A 12,832-nucleotide genomic window follows, 5' to 3' on the forward strand; every position below is an offset into this window, starting at 1 on the left:
AGATAAACATTTTTTTTTTATGATTTATTTACTCAAAAATAACTAAAACACTGCAGTTAGCAGCTATGAATGCTATGAATTCTATCTGAAAAACATATTAATTGAATTTTAGGCATTACATTACAGGTTGATTTTTTTCTCTCTATATTATATTCGAAGTTAAAATCGGAAGTGACGTTTCCGGGAACGTTTGTCAGCCATGTTTGTGAGTGGCTATTTTATTGCTTCATAAAATAAATAGCATTATCAGAGCTCTTTTGTGAGTCAAACTCCATTAGTAAGTTATTATAGTCATCATTTCGTTTCAGGTTTCAGTTCTGTTTTGTGCTCCAAAACTAAACTTTCGAAAATGACAACTCGAGTGCGGGGCGGAAACGCGCTGCTTCACCGCCTGGCTGGTCTGGTTCCGTGTGAAGGTGTGATTGCGCGAGATTAATGACCTAGATCGACGTGAAAACAGGTCCTGCTGCTGGAAGGGTCTGATGTTATTTTGCGCTGCAGAAATCTGACTGACACTGAGCAGGTGAGAGACGGCGTTTTTACGCCGAGCGCAGCATATCGACAAATACGTGTCGCGCGGTGATGTTCGCGAGCTATTTCATATCCAGTGGTAACCAAGACTAAACAGCTGTTAGCAACCTGTCAGTGAGTTCACCGCTGGCAATAGCAGAAAACTGCAAATACGCGGGAGCTTCAACCAGTCGTGCATGAAAACGAGCAAAATAAACAGTGTCGACGAGATGTGACATTCTGGGGGGGTTTGTAAAGGCTGTGCGCGATGCGAGCGTTTCTAACTTGCAGGTGAAATTGAATATGTGAAATTTCGCTTGGATTTAGGGCTGGCGTGCGAGTTTGGGTAGGATTCAAACAGTGAAGACGTTTAACGCAATCCTTTAAATGATTAACTGTTTGTCGACGTATTAAATCGCTCAGTTAAATGGCATTGCTAAGTCGGCATGGAAAAATAACCCTCGAAGGGTTTACCGCTAATGAATCCGTTTACCCAGCGCGTTGTACTGTATTTATGTTGGCGCAAAGACGGCCCGCGATGACAGTTTGCCAGCCCGGATCTTTACACCTGCTCGCTTCCTTGTCTTGTTCACGCAGCCGTTTCTGTCTTAAACGCGACTCGGCGCCTTTAACCGTCCTGTAACGTTTCCGTTCACTTCACGGTCGCCGTCTGTCCGTCATAACGTCAACGCCGGTGTGTTCTGGTAACTCCCTTGGCGTTACTTTGCGATGAATAAACCGCAGAAATAAAGCACGTGGGAAAAAATTCTGATGTGTTAAAGAAAAACAAAAAAAATGCTGCTTGACAGCTTTGGTCACCTTTCGCTTTCATTGAACGTGAGATAATGACTTGAAAACGTGTCACTCTGTCAACCTGCCTTTGTGTTTCGTTTGAGATTAGATGTCATACAGGTTTAAAACAATATGCCGGTGATTAAATGACAAAAATAATTTTTGAGTCATGATCTGTAACTATTAATGCCCATGCGTTCTCGTAATACCAGCCTTTATTTGCTTGTCATTTCGAGACGTTCTCATCTGAATGGTGTAGTTTGATGTAGTATGTCTTAAACAAAGTCTTTCAGAGAGGTGATCTTTCTTTCGTGCGTCTTTTTCTTACCTCTCAAACGCAGTTTCACTTCCTTATGCTGACATTCCTGACTTTGAATTTAAGTGAAGAATTATACAAAGTTGCAAAAGCCTCTAAATGATGGCAGAAATTTTCTTCTAAAATTAGCATTTATTATTTAGTGTTTATTTTTATTTTTATCCAAATTGTTTTAAATTGTAGTTTTTCTGTAAATGTGGCATTGCCATATATATATATATATATATATATATATATATATATATATATATATATATATATATATATATATATATATATATATATATATATATATAAATAATTATTTATTTATATTATTGTTATTATTTTATTTTTTTTCAGTATTGTGTCTCGCTGGGATGTCAGCCATTCAAAAATATTTATGCAAAAGTTTGAATTACATTTTAAGCAGATAGCAGGCTATTGATTTTGTTAACACAGCAGAGATAAGATTTACAGACTCGAATTTATTTAATGTGAATTGTTTGTAACAGAAATCCCTGTATTTACCCAGTGCTCTGGTGCCATGCGGCTGTGGCTTCAGGAGGTGTTTGTGTGGATGACTCTTCATCTGTTTGCTCACATTTCACGTCATCTGCCTCCCTGCATCGCCGGGCTTTCTGTGACATTTTTAAGAAAAGGTATGACAAACATTCTTTATAAGCAACTATTGTTTTTTGTTTGGCATGGGTCAGATAAATGTACGATTGTAACTCTGGTGTCTTTTCCACCCAAGGTTCTCTTGCTTAGTTGGAAGATGCCCAATGCAGAGCCAAGGATGCACTGGTGGAAATGGCCTGTCCAGTTTACCTCACTGTACCTGGGCTGTCTGTGTTTTCTCTGCTCAGTCTCTGGTAAGCCTTTTAAAATCTTAAAATTAAAAAGCATTAGTCAGCATCATTAATCCTCTTGTTGGATGTTGGACAAATAGTCGACTGTTGGGATCATTGTTAGTGTGTAGGCTATTTGTGACTTAGATGAGTAGCGGCCGTGAGTGATGGCACTGATTTGGAGGGAAGCATAATGGACACTGTGTTTCTTTTCACAAAAGGGGGAAATCGCACAACAGGCCCATAGTCCCCCCTCCCACCCCACCCCCAAAAAACAGCACGGATGGGGCTGTGTCTTGCAGTTCAAGTTTCATTTGCTAGCCCATAATAATCAACCCTCTGTTGTCATGGTTACAGTCTTTATAGACAAAACAGCGTCTATGAAGGGATTGGGGAAGGGGGTGTATGTCTAACTGGACTCTGACTTCCTGGAACTTGTCAGTGCAGAAAAGTGTAGTGTGTTAGTGACCTGTATGATAAACAGCCTTGTCTTGTGGGTGGCATGGGCAGGCATTACTTCCCATAGTATCAGGGCTTGATGCAAGAGGTTTTTGAGCTCCACAGTTGAGCTCGTGGTGGAAATCTGTCCGTTTATTAGCCATTTGTGTTATTATTTCCAATATTGTTTGTTATTTTAATCATTATCTGTTTACAATGAATATATATTTTGTTGTGTATGCTTAATTCCTCTGTTTTTTTTTAACATGTAGATTATCTTAGATCATCTAATGCTCAGTTGTATTTCTTATAACACAAAAAATATGTGACCCACAAAATCAGTCCAAGTATTGATATATTTATGGTCGGAAATTTAAACACAGTCTTTTTTTTAGTATTTTATTGATTCATGGAATAATTGAAAAATCTATAAATTTGACCCATACAGTGTATTACTACAAATAATGGCTATTGCTACAAATATATCCGTGCTACTCAATTGGTTTTGTGGTCCATGGTCACATACATATTTTTTTTTAATATCTTCTTTGACACTTATTGGTTATTGGGCATAAAATAGAAATAATTCTTAACACACAATCTAAAACCTTTACACTGCTGGCGTTTTGTCACGTTTAGAAATTGTTTCTTCTCGTACTTTGTTTTTGCCACGTATGTCCCTCCCTCAGGGTTTTCGGCCAGCATGTGCACAGTAACGGGTGGTGTACTGGGTATCCACTGGAGCAGCATCATTGGTCTGGGCTGGCAGCCACTGGCAGTGGATGGGGGAGGGCCTCGGTGCTGGGAATCCTGCTGTTTGAAGCCCTCCTGCGGTGCTGTGTGGAGTCTTGGTGGAAGTTGTGTATTGCTGGCCTGTACTCGAAAAGAGGGCTGCACCATTACATCACTTCCTCAGCCGGATAGAAAATCACTGGGGCTTCTGCAGCAGCTGAACAAGGGCATGCGCAGGAAAACTCGAAATGCTGAAGATATCAGAGTAATCAGGGAAACGGAGCATGTAAGCTTGTTTAAAGTTTTACTACAGTAAACTATTTTACTGTTTAATTATTTTTATTTAATGATTAATATTAACCCTTTAATTTATTCTAATGAAAGCAAATACTGTAATAACAAATTATTAATGTGCATTTTTTTTATACATGTATAATGTATGACTTTAAAAAATGTTTAAATTTATTTCATCAATCAACATTTTAATATCACTGCCCTAAGTCATAATTTTGCACAATACCTTCTGATTTGCAGCATGTCGCTGTGAACTAACTGGTATTTTCATCCTCCACAGGAAATAGATCAGGGATCGTCTGTGAAACCCACAGCACCACTGACCACATCCAATGGTGAGACCACACTCCAGTCCAGCAGTGGCAGTGCAGAACAGGTAGCTCTCTCAGCGTCTGAGCATAATTCAACCCTGGAAGCAGACACTGTGGATCGTTCAGCACTGAACAACAGTAATCAGTCACAGCAGTCCACGTCTGACACCCATTCAGTGGCTCCGCCCACTACACCGGCTGGTACAGCATACTTATAATTGTGTTATTGTGCTGCATGCATTTACAGCCTGTTTTGCCAGTTTTGCGAATCAAATTAAAAAGATGCAATGTTTATTTTACAAAGCAAGCTTATCTGTGATGCATTAAAACGTTGTGTAACGTTTTGTGGAACAGTGCGAGAGCTGGTCGTGTCTGCTGGCAAAAATGTGGAGGTCACTTTACCGCGCAATGAGGTGGCGCTGAATGCTTTCGTGTTGCCGGCGTCCCCTTTAGGTAACACTCTGCATTAGCCATTTCGGTTAGTTCCTCTTCCTTCAGCATTGTGTTAATTTCTCTGGTAATACCTTTAGGGGTTAACTATGACTTTGATTGGCGTTTGAAGACTCATCCAAAAGACTACAGTGGAGAAATGGAGGGAAAGCACAGCAAGATGCTTAAGCTCAGTAAGGTACAGAAAAAAATGGAGCTCTCTTTCTTTTATTGTCTGAAAGGCTTTAATATGCTAGACTTTCCTAAGGTTCTGAACAACGTTTTCCTTAGCTGACAGTGGGCCTGTATGAGTTTGAAGTGGTGGTGGATGGTGACGGAGCTCACGGAGAGGGATACGTCAATGTTACTGTCAATCCAGGTAACTGTAGTATTGATGCACCTGCTAATTGTAACGGATTCAGTTTTCAGAGCTGCTCTCTGTTTGGACGGCCCGTATATATGTCACATAAAATATGTATGAGTCCCGTGTTTCTTGCTTTCTATAGAGCCGCGGGTTAATAAGCCACCTGTTGCAGTGGTTTCTCCAAAGTACCAGGAAATTTCCCTGCCTACAAGCTCCACTGTGATTGACGGCAGTCGTGCGTATCAGATTTTTATCAAATTAAATCAGTCTTAATATGCTATCCTTACAATAGCATAAGAATAGCATTTTACATAGGAAATTATATATAATATGTGTGTGTGTGTGTATAAAAAAATTTAATAAGATTAATTTTATTATTTTTAAACGGTAAACAGACAAATTTTGTGAAATATTATTACAATAAATAGTTTTATTTAAAACAAAATTAAATGTAAATTATTCATGGCAAAGCTGAATTTTTTTTTAGCAGCCATTACTCATGATTGCATCATGAGCATACATTTTAGCAGCGTTTACATGATGCAGATTTCAAGATTTATTTTTTTTTAAATAGTTCAAAAGTACAATATTTATTTTATTGTTCCATTTGATCAATTTCATGCATCCTTGCTTTAATTGACACCTTAAAACTGTTATTTCAATGCAAATTAGAGGTCAGGTTTAACCTAGCCTAGTAAAAAATTAGGATTATTGAGGACAGTTTATTAAGTGCAACATATATATGTATGTATGTAAATGTCTTGTTTCTCAGAGAGTACTGATGATGACAAAGTGGTGTCGTGGCATTGGGAAGAAGTGAAGGGCCCACTCAGAGAGGAAAAAGCCTCGGGTGATACTGCTATTCTCACTCTCACCAACCTGGTCCCTGGTAACTACACCATTAGGTATGTTTATCCAGCTTTTCATTCACATTATCGTTTTGTTTGTAATCTCTTCTATGGGCCTCTCTGGACATATTTTACTGAAGTCTTCAGACCTCGAGAAGTAATCAGAGAGCTACTGTAAAACCTGGCAAACCAGTCTATCTGTGGACAAACTATTTAAAAAAACCGCTCAAAAATAAATAACACAACCCACAAGAGTGTTTGTAAAGTTTTGTCATGCTGTCCTCCAACAGTCTTACGGTGACTGACTCGGATGGAGCTCAGAATTCAACCCAAGCCATGTTGTTAGTCAACAAGGCCACAGACTACCGGCCTACAGCTAATGCTGGTCCCAACCAAGTGATCACTCTACCACGCAACTATATCACACTGTATGGCAACCAAAGCACTGATGACCATGAGAATCTGTCCTACGAATGGTCCCTCAGCCCTGAAAGCAAGGGCAAGGTGGTGGAGATGCAGGTATTCGAGAAACTTAATACTATTTTAAATGCCATTTATGTTTATTATGTTTGCCAACCAGTGGATTAGCGAGCACACCTTTGTTTTGTTCTGCCTAGGGTGTGAGGACGCCCATTCTGCAGCTGTCTGCCATGCAGGAGGGTGACTACACCTTTCAGCTGACCGTCACTGACTCGTCTGGCCAGCAAGACACGGCTCAGGTCACTGTCATCGTCCAGCCAGGTATCTTTTTAAAAAATTATCACTCTGATTTACATCTATTGTTTTGAAGATGCTATTTGTGCTTGAGCACACCGTATGTAAAATCCCTCCAGAAAACAACAAGCCACCTGTAGCTGATGCTGGTCCAAACAAGGAGCTGACGTTGCCTGTCGATCGTACAACACTAGATGGCAGCAAAAGCAGCGATGACCAAAAAATTGCCACGTACCACTGGACAAAGACCAAGTCAGTTACACGCGTACACTCTCCCTGCACGTATTCTTATTGTGTATATTTAGTGGCCAAGCACCGAAATTCACTTCCTATTATTGTTCTTTTTCGTCCACTCTTGATTCTGTGGCAGACGATGCTGCTAAAAAGGTTTTTGATAGACCCATCTATTCTCAAAAACTGCATATTTGAAAATCGAAAAAGGAAAAAAGCACACCAAATCATAATTGGTGCATTCACACCAAACTTGTTATAAAACCCATGCCACTGGGGCTACTTGGACAGTTTCTGTGCAGCGCCACCTAGTGGTCTGGAGAAATTGTTATATTTGCTAACTTCTAAATGTTAAATTTAATGTCTAAATCTCTTCTTCAAGTCAAACCATAACCAGTTTTCCCATATCAACCATTTTGGTTTTCCGATGTTATGCTATATTTTAAGAGTGCATTGGCATATCAATAAAAAAAACTCAGTATGTCTCTACGGCATCATGCCCTCTGATAGTCAAATGGCTTTTCCAAAAATGTTAATAACTCTTCAGTATATTAGTCTATTGTAATAAAAATTTGTCTCAGTATATTCTTTTGGGTAACATTCGTGAATGATGCATGATTTAAATTGTTAAATTGACAGTGTCAGAAAATCAGCATTATCATTGTACAGTGTGTTTGCCGCTATGACCCATGTTCAATAAAAATTAAACATGAAAAATTAAACTTTACCAGTAGTGCATACTGATGACTTTTTATTCTTCTAAAGAAACGTGCGTTGTAGCATACAAGTCATCATATAGGTGTCATCATAGAATCTACAGCGTTTCGTACCGAAGTATATTAGATTTGTGTCTCATAGTGTGCTCTGCAATGATCTTATAGGATTGCTAAAAATCATGGCGCTGACCTGTGCTCAATAGAAGGCGTAATGTAATTACTTTAACTGTAGACTCATGGTTTTATTGTTTGATGGTGTTACAGTGGCCCAGACGGGGTGAAAATTGATAATGCAGACAATGCAGTTGCTGTGGTGACCGGTTTGCAGGAGGGCGAGTACACTTTCACATTGACAGTGACCGATGAAAGGATGCTGGAGAATTCTGACACAGTCTCTGTCATTGTCAGAGAAGGTGTGTGTCCTTAATTAAATCCAGGAAGGTTTTATATGGGTGTCGGTAGGCTTTGTTAGAAGATTTGTTCATGCGGTTTGTGTGGGCGATTCTACCATCAACCTGCTCTGTGTCTGTCTGTAATAATAGAAATCTTTTTTTTTTTTCTTAATCAGAGGATGATCAGCCACCAGTTGCCAAAGTGCTGTCCAGTCCTCCGATCACTCTTCCCATCCGTACAGCGTTTCTGGATGGTTCTCGATCATCAGATGATAAGGGCAGCATCAGCTACCTCTGGACCCGTGAAGAAAGCAGCCCAGCTGCAGGGGTTAGTACTGTTCAGTGAAATTTATATTAGCTGTGCTCCATACATGCAAATGGCAGTCATGGCTCTGTTGAATACTGTTTGTTCTCTACTGTGTGGTAGTGACAAAACAAGTGAGACCAGTTCATTTGGTGTAGTTTCTGTGAGTTTGTTTCTTAAAGGAACCTTCACCTGAATGAGGAGTCATATATTAGGACCACAGTGATCGGGACCTCTCTTTTTTATTTCATTTCTCTTCCAGGATGTCCTGAATAACTCTGACCACCAGGCAGTGCTTTTTCTTGGTAATCTGGTAGAAGGGAAATACACTTTCACTCTGACTGTGACTGACAGTAAGGGAAAGACCAGTTCTGATAGAGGCACTGTAGAAGTTCGACCAGGTTAGTATGCTTGTAAAGGATAATTATATAAAATAAATGTTTTACGTTTGCGTTAACATTTTTCAATATGCTGCTAAGCCTGCGATATACAAAGTACTGGTACTTTACAGTGTTGCTTTAAATGCCTTTAAACTTTGCTTTTAGTTCATGAAGCTCTGTTTACTCATGTATTGCTGTTTGTTTTTTTATTATTATTTAAATTTTATTATTTATAGTCAAGTTCAGTCAAAAAAAAAAAAAAAAAAAGATTATTCAATCAGCAATTCAAGAACCGGTCAGAATAATGATTCATTCTACTGATTCGATTAAAAGAAGTGACCGCTCATGAGTCAAACTTAACTATTAGATACTTGACGAATATGAATATTTACTTAATTGTTTATTTAAGAAAAAAAAGTAAACTATGTGTCATTGTTTTAATGTAGTAATATATTAAAATAAAAAAGTATGATGAGTAGGTTAGAGTATGATGAGATCAGTTTTGGCTGTGCTATTACATTTTGGTAATTCACTGGCATGGCTATCAGCTGCTGAACTCTGCTACTGTGACTAGCCTTTTTATGCTAAAGGAGGCGATAATAAATGAATGAAATGTATATTAAAATGTATTTCTCTCTCATTGTTCCTCAGATGTTTACGAGCGAGACTTGGTGGAGCTGATCCTGGAAGTTGCTGTGGCTCAGGTGTCTCGCAGACAGAAGGATATGCTCATCAGACAGGTTGGCGTCCTGCTGGGTGTCCTGGACAGTGACATCACTGTGCGAGAGATTAGCGCCTTCAATGAGCATAGGTCAGTACAGCTTAACACACGTTCAGGCTTCATAAACAGTGCTAAACTTAATTCCCACTTCCACAAATCTGATTAAATTGTTTCACAGCACTAAATAGAAAATCCAGAATAATTTCTCATTTTACAATACTGATACACTGGTTCATATAAATAAATGGAACATTACTTTTAAAATAAACACGGTTTTGTTTTGGTTTTTTACATATTTTACATATGTGGCATGATATTGCTTACTTCTACAGCACTCGCTTGGTATTTCTGGTATCTGGAGGTCCTGGGCGTCCTCCATTGGCCGGCCATAGTGTTGCTATGGAACTGCGCAACAAATTTAGGAAGCAAAAAAATGAATTCCTTATCTTTAGGGCCCGGCGAGTGGACACAGTTAGTGAGTATTCATGAAATGCTTCATTAAGTCATGTTTGTAATGTAGCAGTGCCCAGCGCTGGTGTTATGTTGACTATCTGATCTTTCCCCAGTCTGCCAGCTGAACTGCTCCAGTCACGGAGAATGCGATTCCTTCACCAGACGTTGTGTGTGTCACCCGTTCTGGATGGAGAATTTATTCAACACCTATTTTTGGGATTCTGAGAGCAACTGTGGTGAGGATACACTAAACAAAATATTGTGGAGGGAACCAGCTTTAAGTTGGTTCACGCGAGGTTTGATGGTCTGTTTTTGCTGCTGTGTGTTTCTTTCAGAATGGAGTGTATTATATGTGACGATAGCATCGTTTATGATCGTGGTTGCTATTGCAACTGTAATATGGGGTATCGTTTGCTGCTGTCGAAGGTAAGGGTTGGATTGATTTGTATATTTGCTTATTTATCCGTTTTAGGGTTTTTTTAATTCAAGGCTTATTGGTTATTAAATCTGTGCGCGATGTTTTGAGCAGACGGAAAAGCAAAGTAAGAAGAAAGAGTCGCTACAAAATGCTGGAGGGGGATGATCAGGAGTCTCTGGAATTACAGTTACCAAGACCGGGTAAGAAAAAATTATTTATTTGAAGATAATTGTTTTCATTTTAGGGTTGTCAGTTGATGAACAGAGTTTTATTTAGTTACAATAAATCTGATTAATTTAAAAGGAATCAACACTTAATGATACAATAAAACAACGTACAATAAAAAGTGATGGTAAAGACTTAAGTTATTTTTTATTGCATTAATATTTTACAGTATGACTGCACTGTTGATCAAATAAATGCAGTCTTGATAAGAAACTTTTTACTGGCTTCAAACCTTTGAACAGCTGTATTAAAAAAATAGAATAATAATAAATAAAAATATAAATTTAGATGTCAAAATATTCAGTATATTTGAATCATTCTTGATAACTGGTATCAAGATATATTGTGTATTATTATATTACTGTATATAGGATACATTCTAAACTGCAAAGAAACTTCCTGCTATCCCTGTCTTGTTCCTCCAGGTCGCTTAAAGCCGGTTCCTGCTCCCACGTCTTCTGCACTCATGCACTCCGATTCTGATCTGGAAAGTGATGATGGTCAGGCAGGAATCCCCTGGTCTGACCGAGAGCGTGGAAAACTCCTGCCACCCCAAAACGGATCTCTGCGTAACGGCCAAGGTCCTCATAAACCTAAAAAACAAAGAGAGGAGCTGCTTTAGCACACAAACCAAACCAAACCTCTCGTATCGCACCAACGCACTGTTCACCCCTCATCCACTACACGTGTCATGACTTTAATTCAGGAGGGACTTGCTGGATGTCACGAATGATGACCTCTGCACCCGCAGCCCTGGGCTGAATCACAGCCCAGTCTGAGCCAAAATGAAAATGCATTTAAACCTGAATGGTGGAAAGAGACAAAACTGTAGAGCCATGCACCTCAAAAAGACAATGAGAATGTACCTGCTGTACTGCAGAGAAAGACGAGCGATATATATGTGCCAGAGGAACCTGAAATAGGTTGGGCGTTTCAAAGTAGCTCTCTGAGAAACTTTTCCCCACCAGAATGTCACATCTCACCGCAGAAAACTGAGCCTCCCTCACTGTCCCCTTTCTATGAAGCTTCCTGATATGACAGGCAGCCTGTCACATCCAAACACTGCCTGGCATGTCTATTAATTTGTATATTTTTACTCGTGGTAATAATGCAGAGAGTGAGTCCTACGGCACCCAATAATGCCATGTTGTATGACTGCATGAGAAGGCAAGATTTTGCTTCCCTCGTAAATTTTTATGGTTTGCATGTATTAAATTGAGACGCGCGCGTGTGCTACTCTGCATTCTTGCGTGGCTGAATGTCAAAGGTGGTTTTTTGGCCCCTTTGCCACTTTAAACACCAGCAAAAGTGACGTGTGCAGCATAAATAGCCATGTTTGTCTGGGGTATCATACACTGGAAAATGCATTGGATGTTGCACTGGGGCCAGTTGCTTACCCCCCCCCCTCTGGTTTTGTGAAAGAATATGACAGGAAGGGGTCTGGCTGGCTTACTCAAACTGGAATTGGCCACTAGTCAATAAGTTGTGTTTTTGTTACACTTTGTTTGGTTTGCATTAGTACTGCATTTTATTCTGTTTTTTGGTTGATGGTTCACCAGAAACCATCACTCAGTTTTAAAGTAATTTCAGCTCAGCCATTTGAGTAGAGACGCTTCAGTTAGTGTTCCCTGATGGTTTATTATGAAAGAGCTGAATGTTATCGTGTGTTTGTTGTGTGTGTGTGTGTGTGTTTTCCCCCACATGTCTTGCACATTTTGAATGCATGGGGAAAAAATGAAGGGATATTTTTTTTTTTTTTTTTTTAAACCATGCTTTTTTGTTTGCTGTTTTTAGTGAAGAATTACCCGTTTCATCCCTTGTTCTAATAACTAGAGTGAATAAAAGAAAATATATTTACAGCTGTCTTTTTTGTTGCGCACAATTTCTGCTCTGCTCTCTAATTTTCACAGAAGCCTCTCATGATTGTACACAATTTTTGTAAACCTTACCTTAAAGGGCAAGCGTTTAGGAAAGCAAGAACCGAACCACATGTTTACTGCTTTAAATGGAGCTTGAACTCATCTGAGACCAAATTAGATTAAATCTGTGTATGTTTTTAATTACTGTGATCTAAGCGGAGGAGCACACTAAAAAGGAAACAAAAAATGCAGTTGTTTACTGACCACATTTTTATTTCGATTTCTTTCATTGTTCATAGTTTAACAAAATGAGAAAAAGAGGTTACACTTTATATTGGCATTTTTTTATTGTAATATACAATGTCTGTAATTTGCATTTTAGTAAATGTAACATGCATCATAAGGGCACCATAAAATAAAGTCATTAAAAGTGCATTAAAATTTAGAAAATTAGTCTTAAAATGCCTTGTCTTAAACCACACTGACCAACCATTGAAAACTGTCCGTTTATTAGTAGCCAGTGAAAGCAAGCACTGTTTGAGCAGATCAAAATTG

The 12,832-nt window shown here is 38.9% G+C and overlaps 1 protein-coding gene across 2 annotated transcripts; it reads left to right on the forward strand.

Annotated features, from left to right (window-relative positions):
* The first annotated feature begins 306 nt into the window (after positions 1-306).
* kiaa0319l (KIAA0319-like ortholog) lies at positions 307-12,108 on the forward strand. Of its 2 annotated transcripts, none has more exons than XM_043218321.1 (22): positions 307-523; positions 2,113-2,259; positions 2,355-2,472; positions 3,576-3,904; positions 4,193-4,424; positions 4,578-4,676; positions 4,754-4,851; positions 4,944-5,031; positions 5,159-5,251; positions 5,789-5,921; positions 6,155-6,383; positions 6,482-6,605; positions 6,698-6,830; positions 7,790-7,938; positions 8,094-8,245; positions 8,484-8,622; positions 9,253-9,412; positions 9,655-9,797; positions 9,889-10,011; positions 10,111-10,201; positions 10,305-10,393; positions 10,844-12,108. In XM_043218321.1, exons 3-22 carry the CDS (start codon positions 2,376-2,378, stop codon positions 11,038-11,040), a joined length of 2,898 nt encoding a protein of 965 aa, XP_043074256.1. In that variant the 5' UTR covers positions 307-523; positions 2,113-2,259; positions 2,355-2,375; the 3' UTR covers positions 11,041-12,108. The 2 variants fall into 2 exon arrangements, with proteins under 2 accessions (XP_043074256.1, XP_043074255.1); XM_043218320.1 differs by having other exon boundaries at positions 2,133-2,259.
* The last annotated feature ends 724 nt before the right edge of the window (positions 12,109-12,832 follow it).

Source organism: Puntigrus tetrazona, chromosome 19 (genome assembly GCF_018831695.1).
Source record: "Puntigrus tetrazona isolate hp1 chromosome 19, ASM1883169v1, whole genome shotgun sequence".
Lineage (NCBI taxonomy): Eukaryota > Metazoa > Chordata > Actinopteri > Cypriniformes > Cyprinidae > Puntigrus > Puntigrus tetrazona.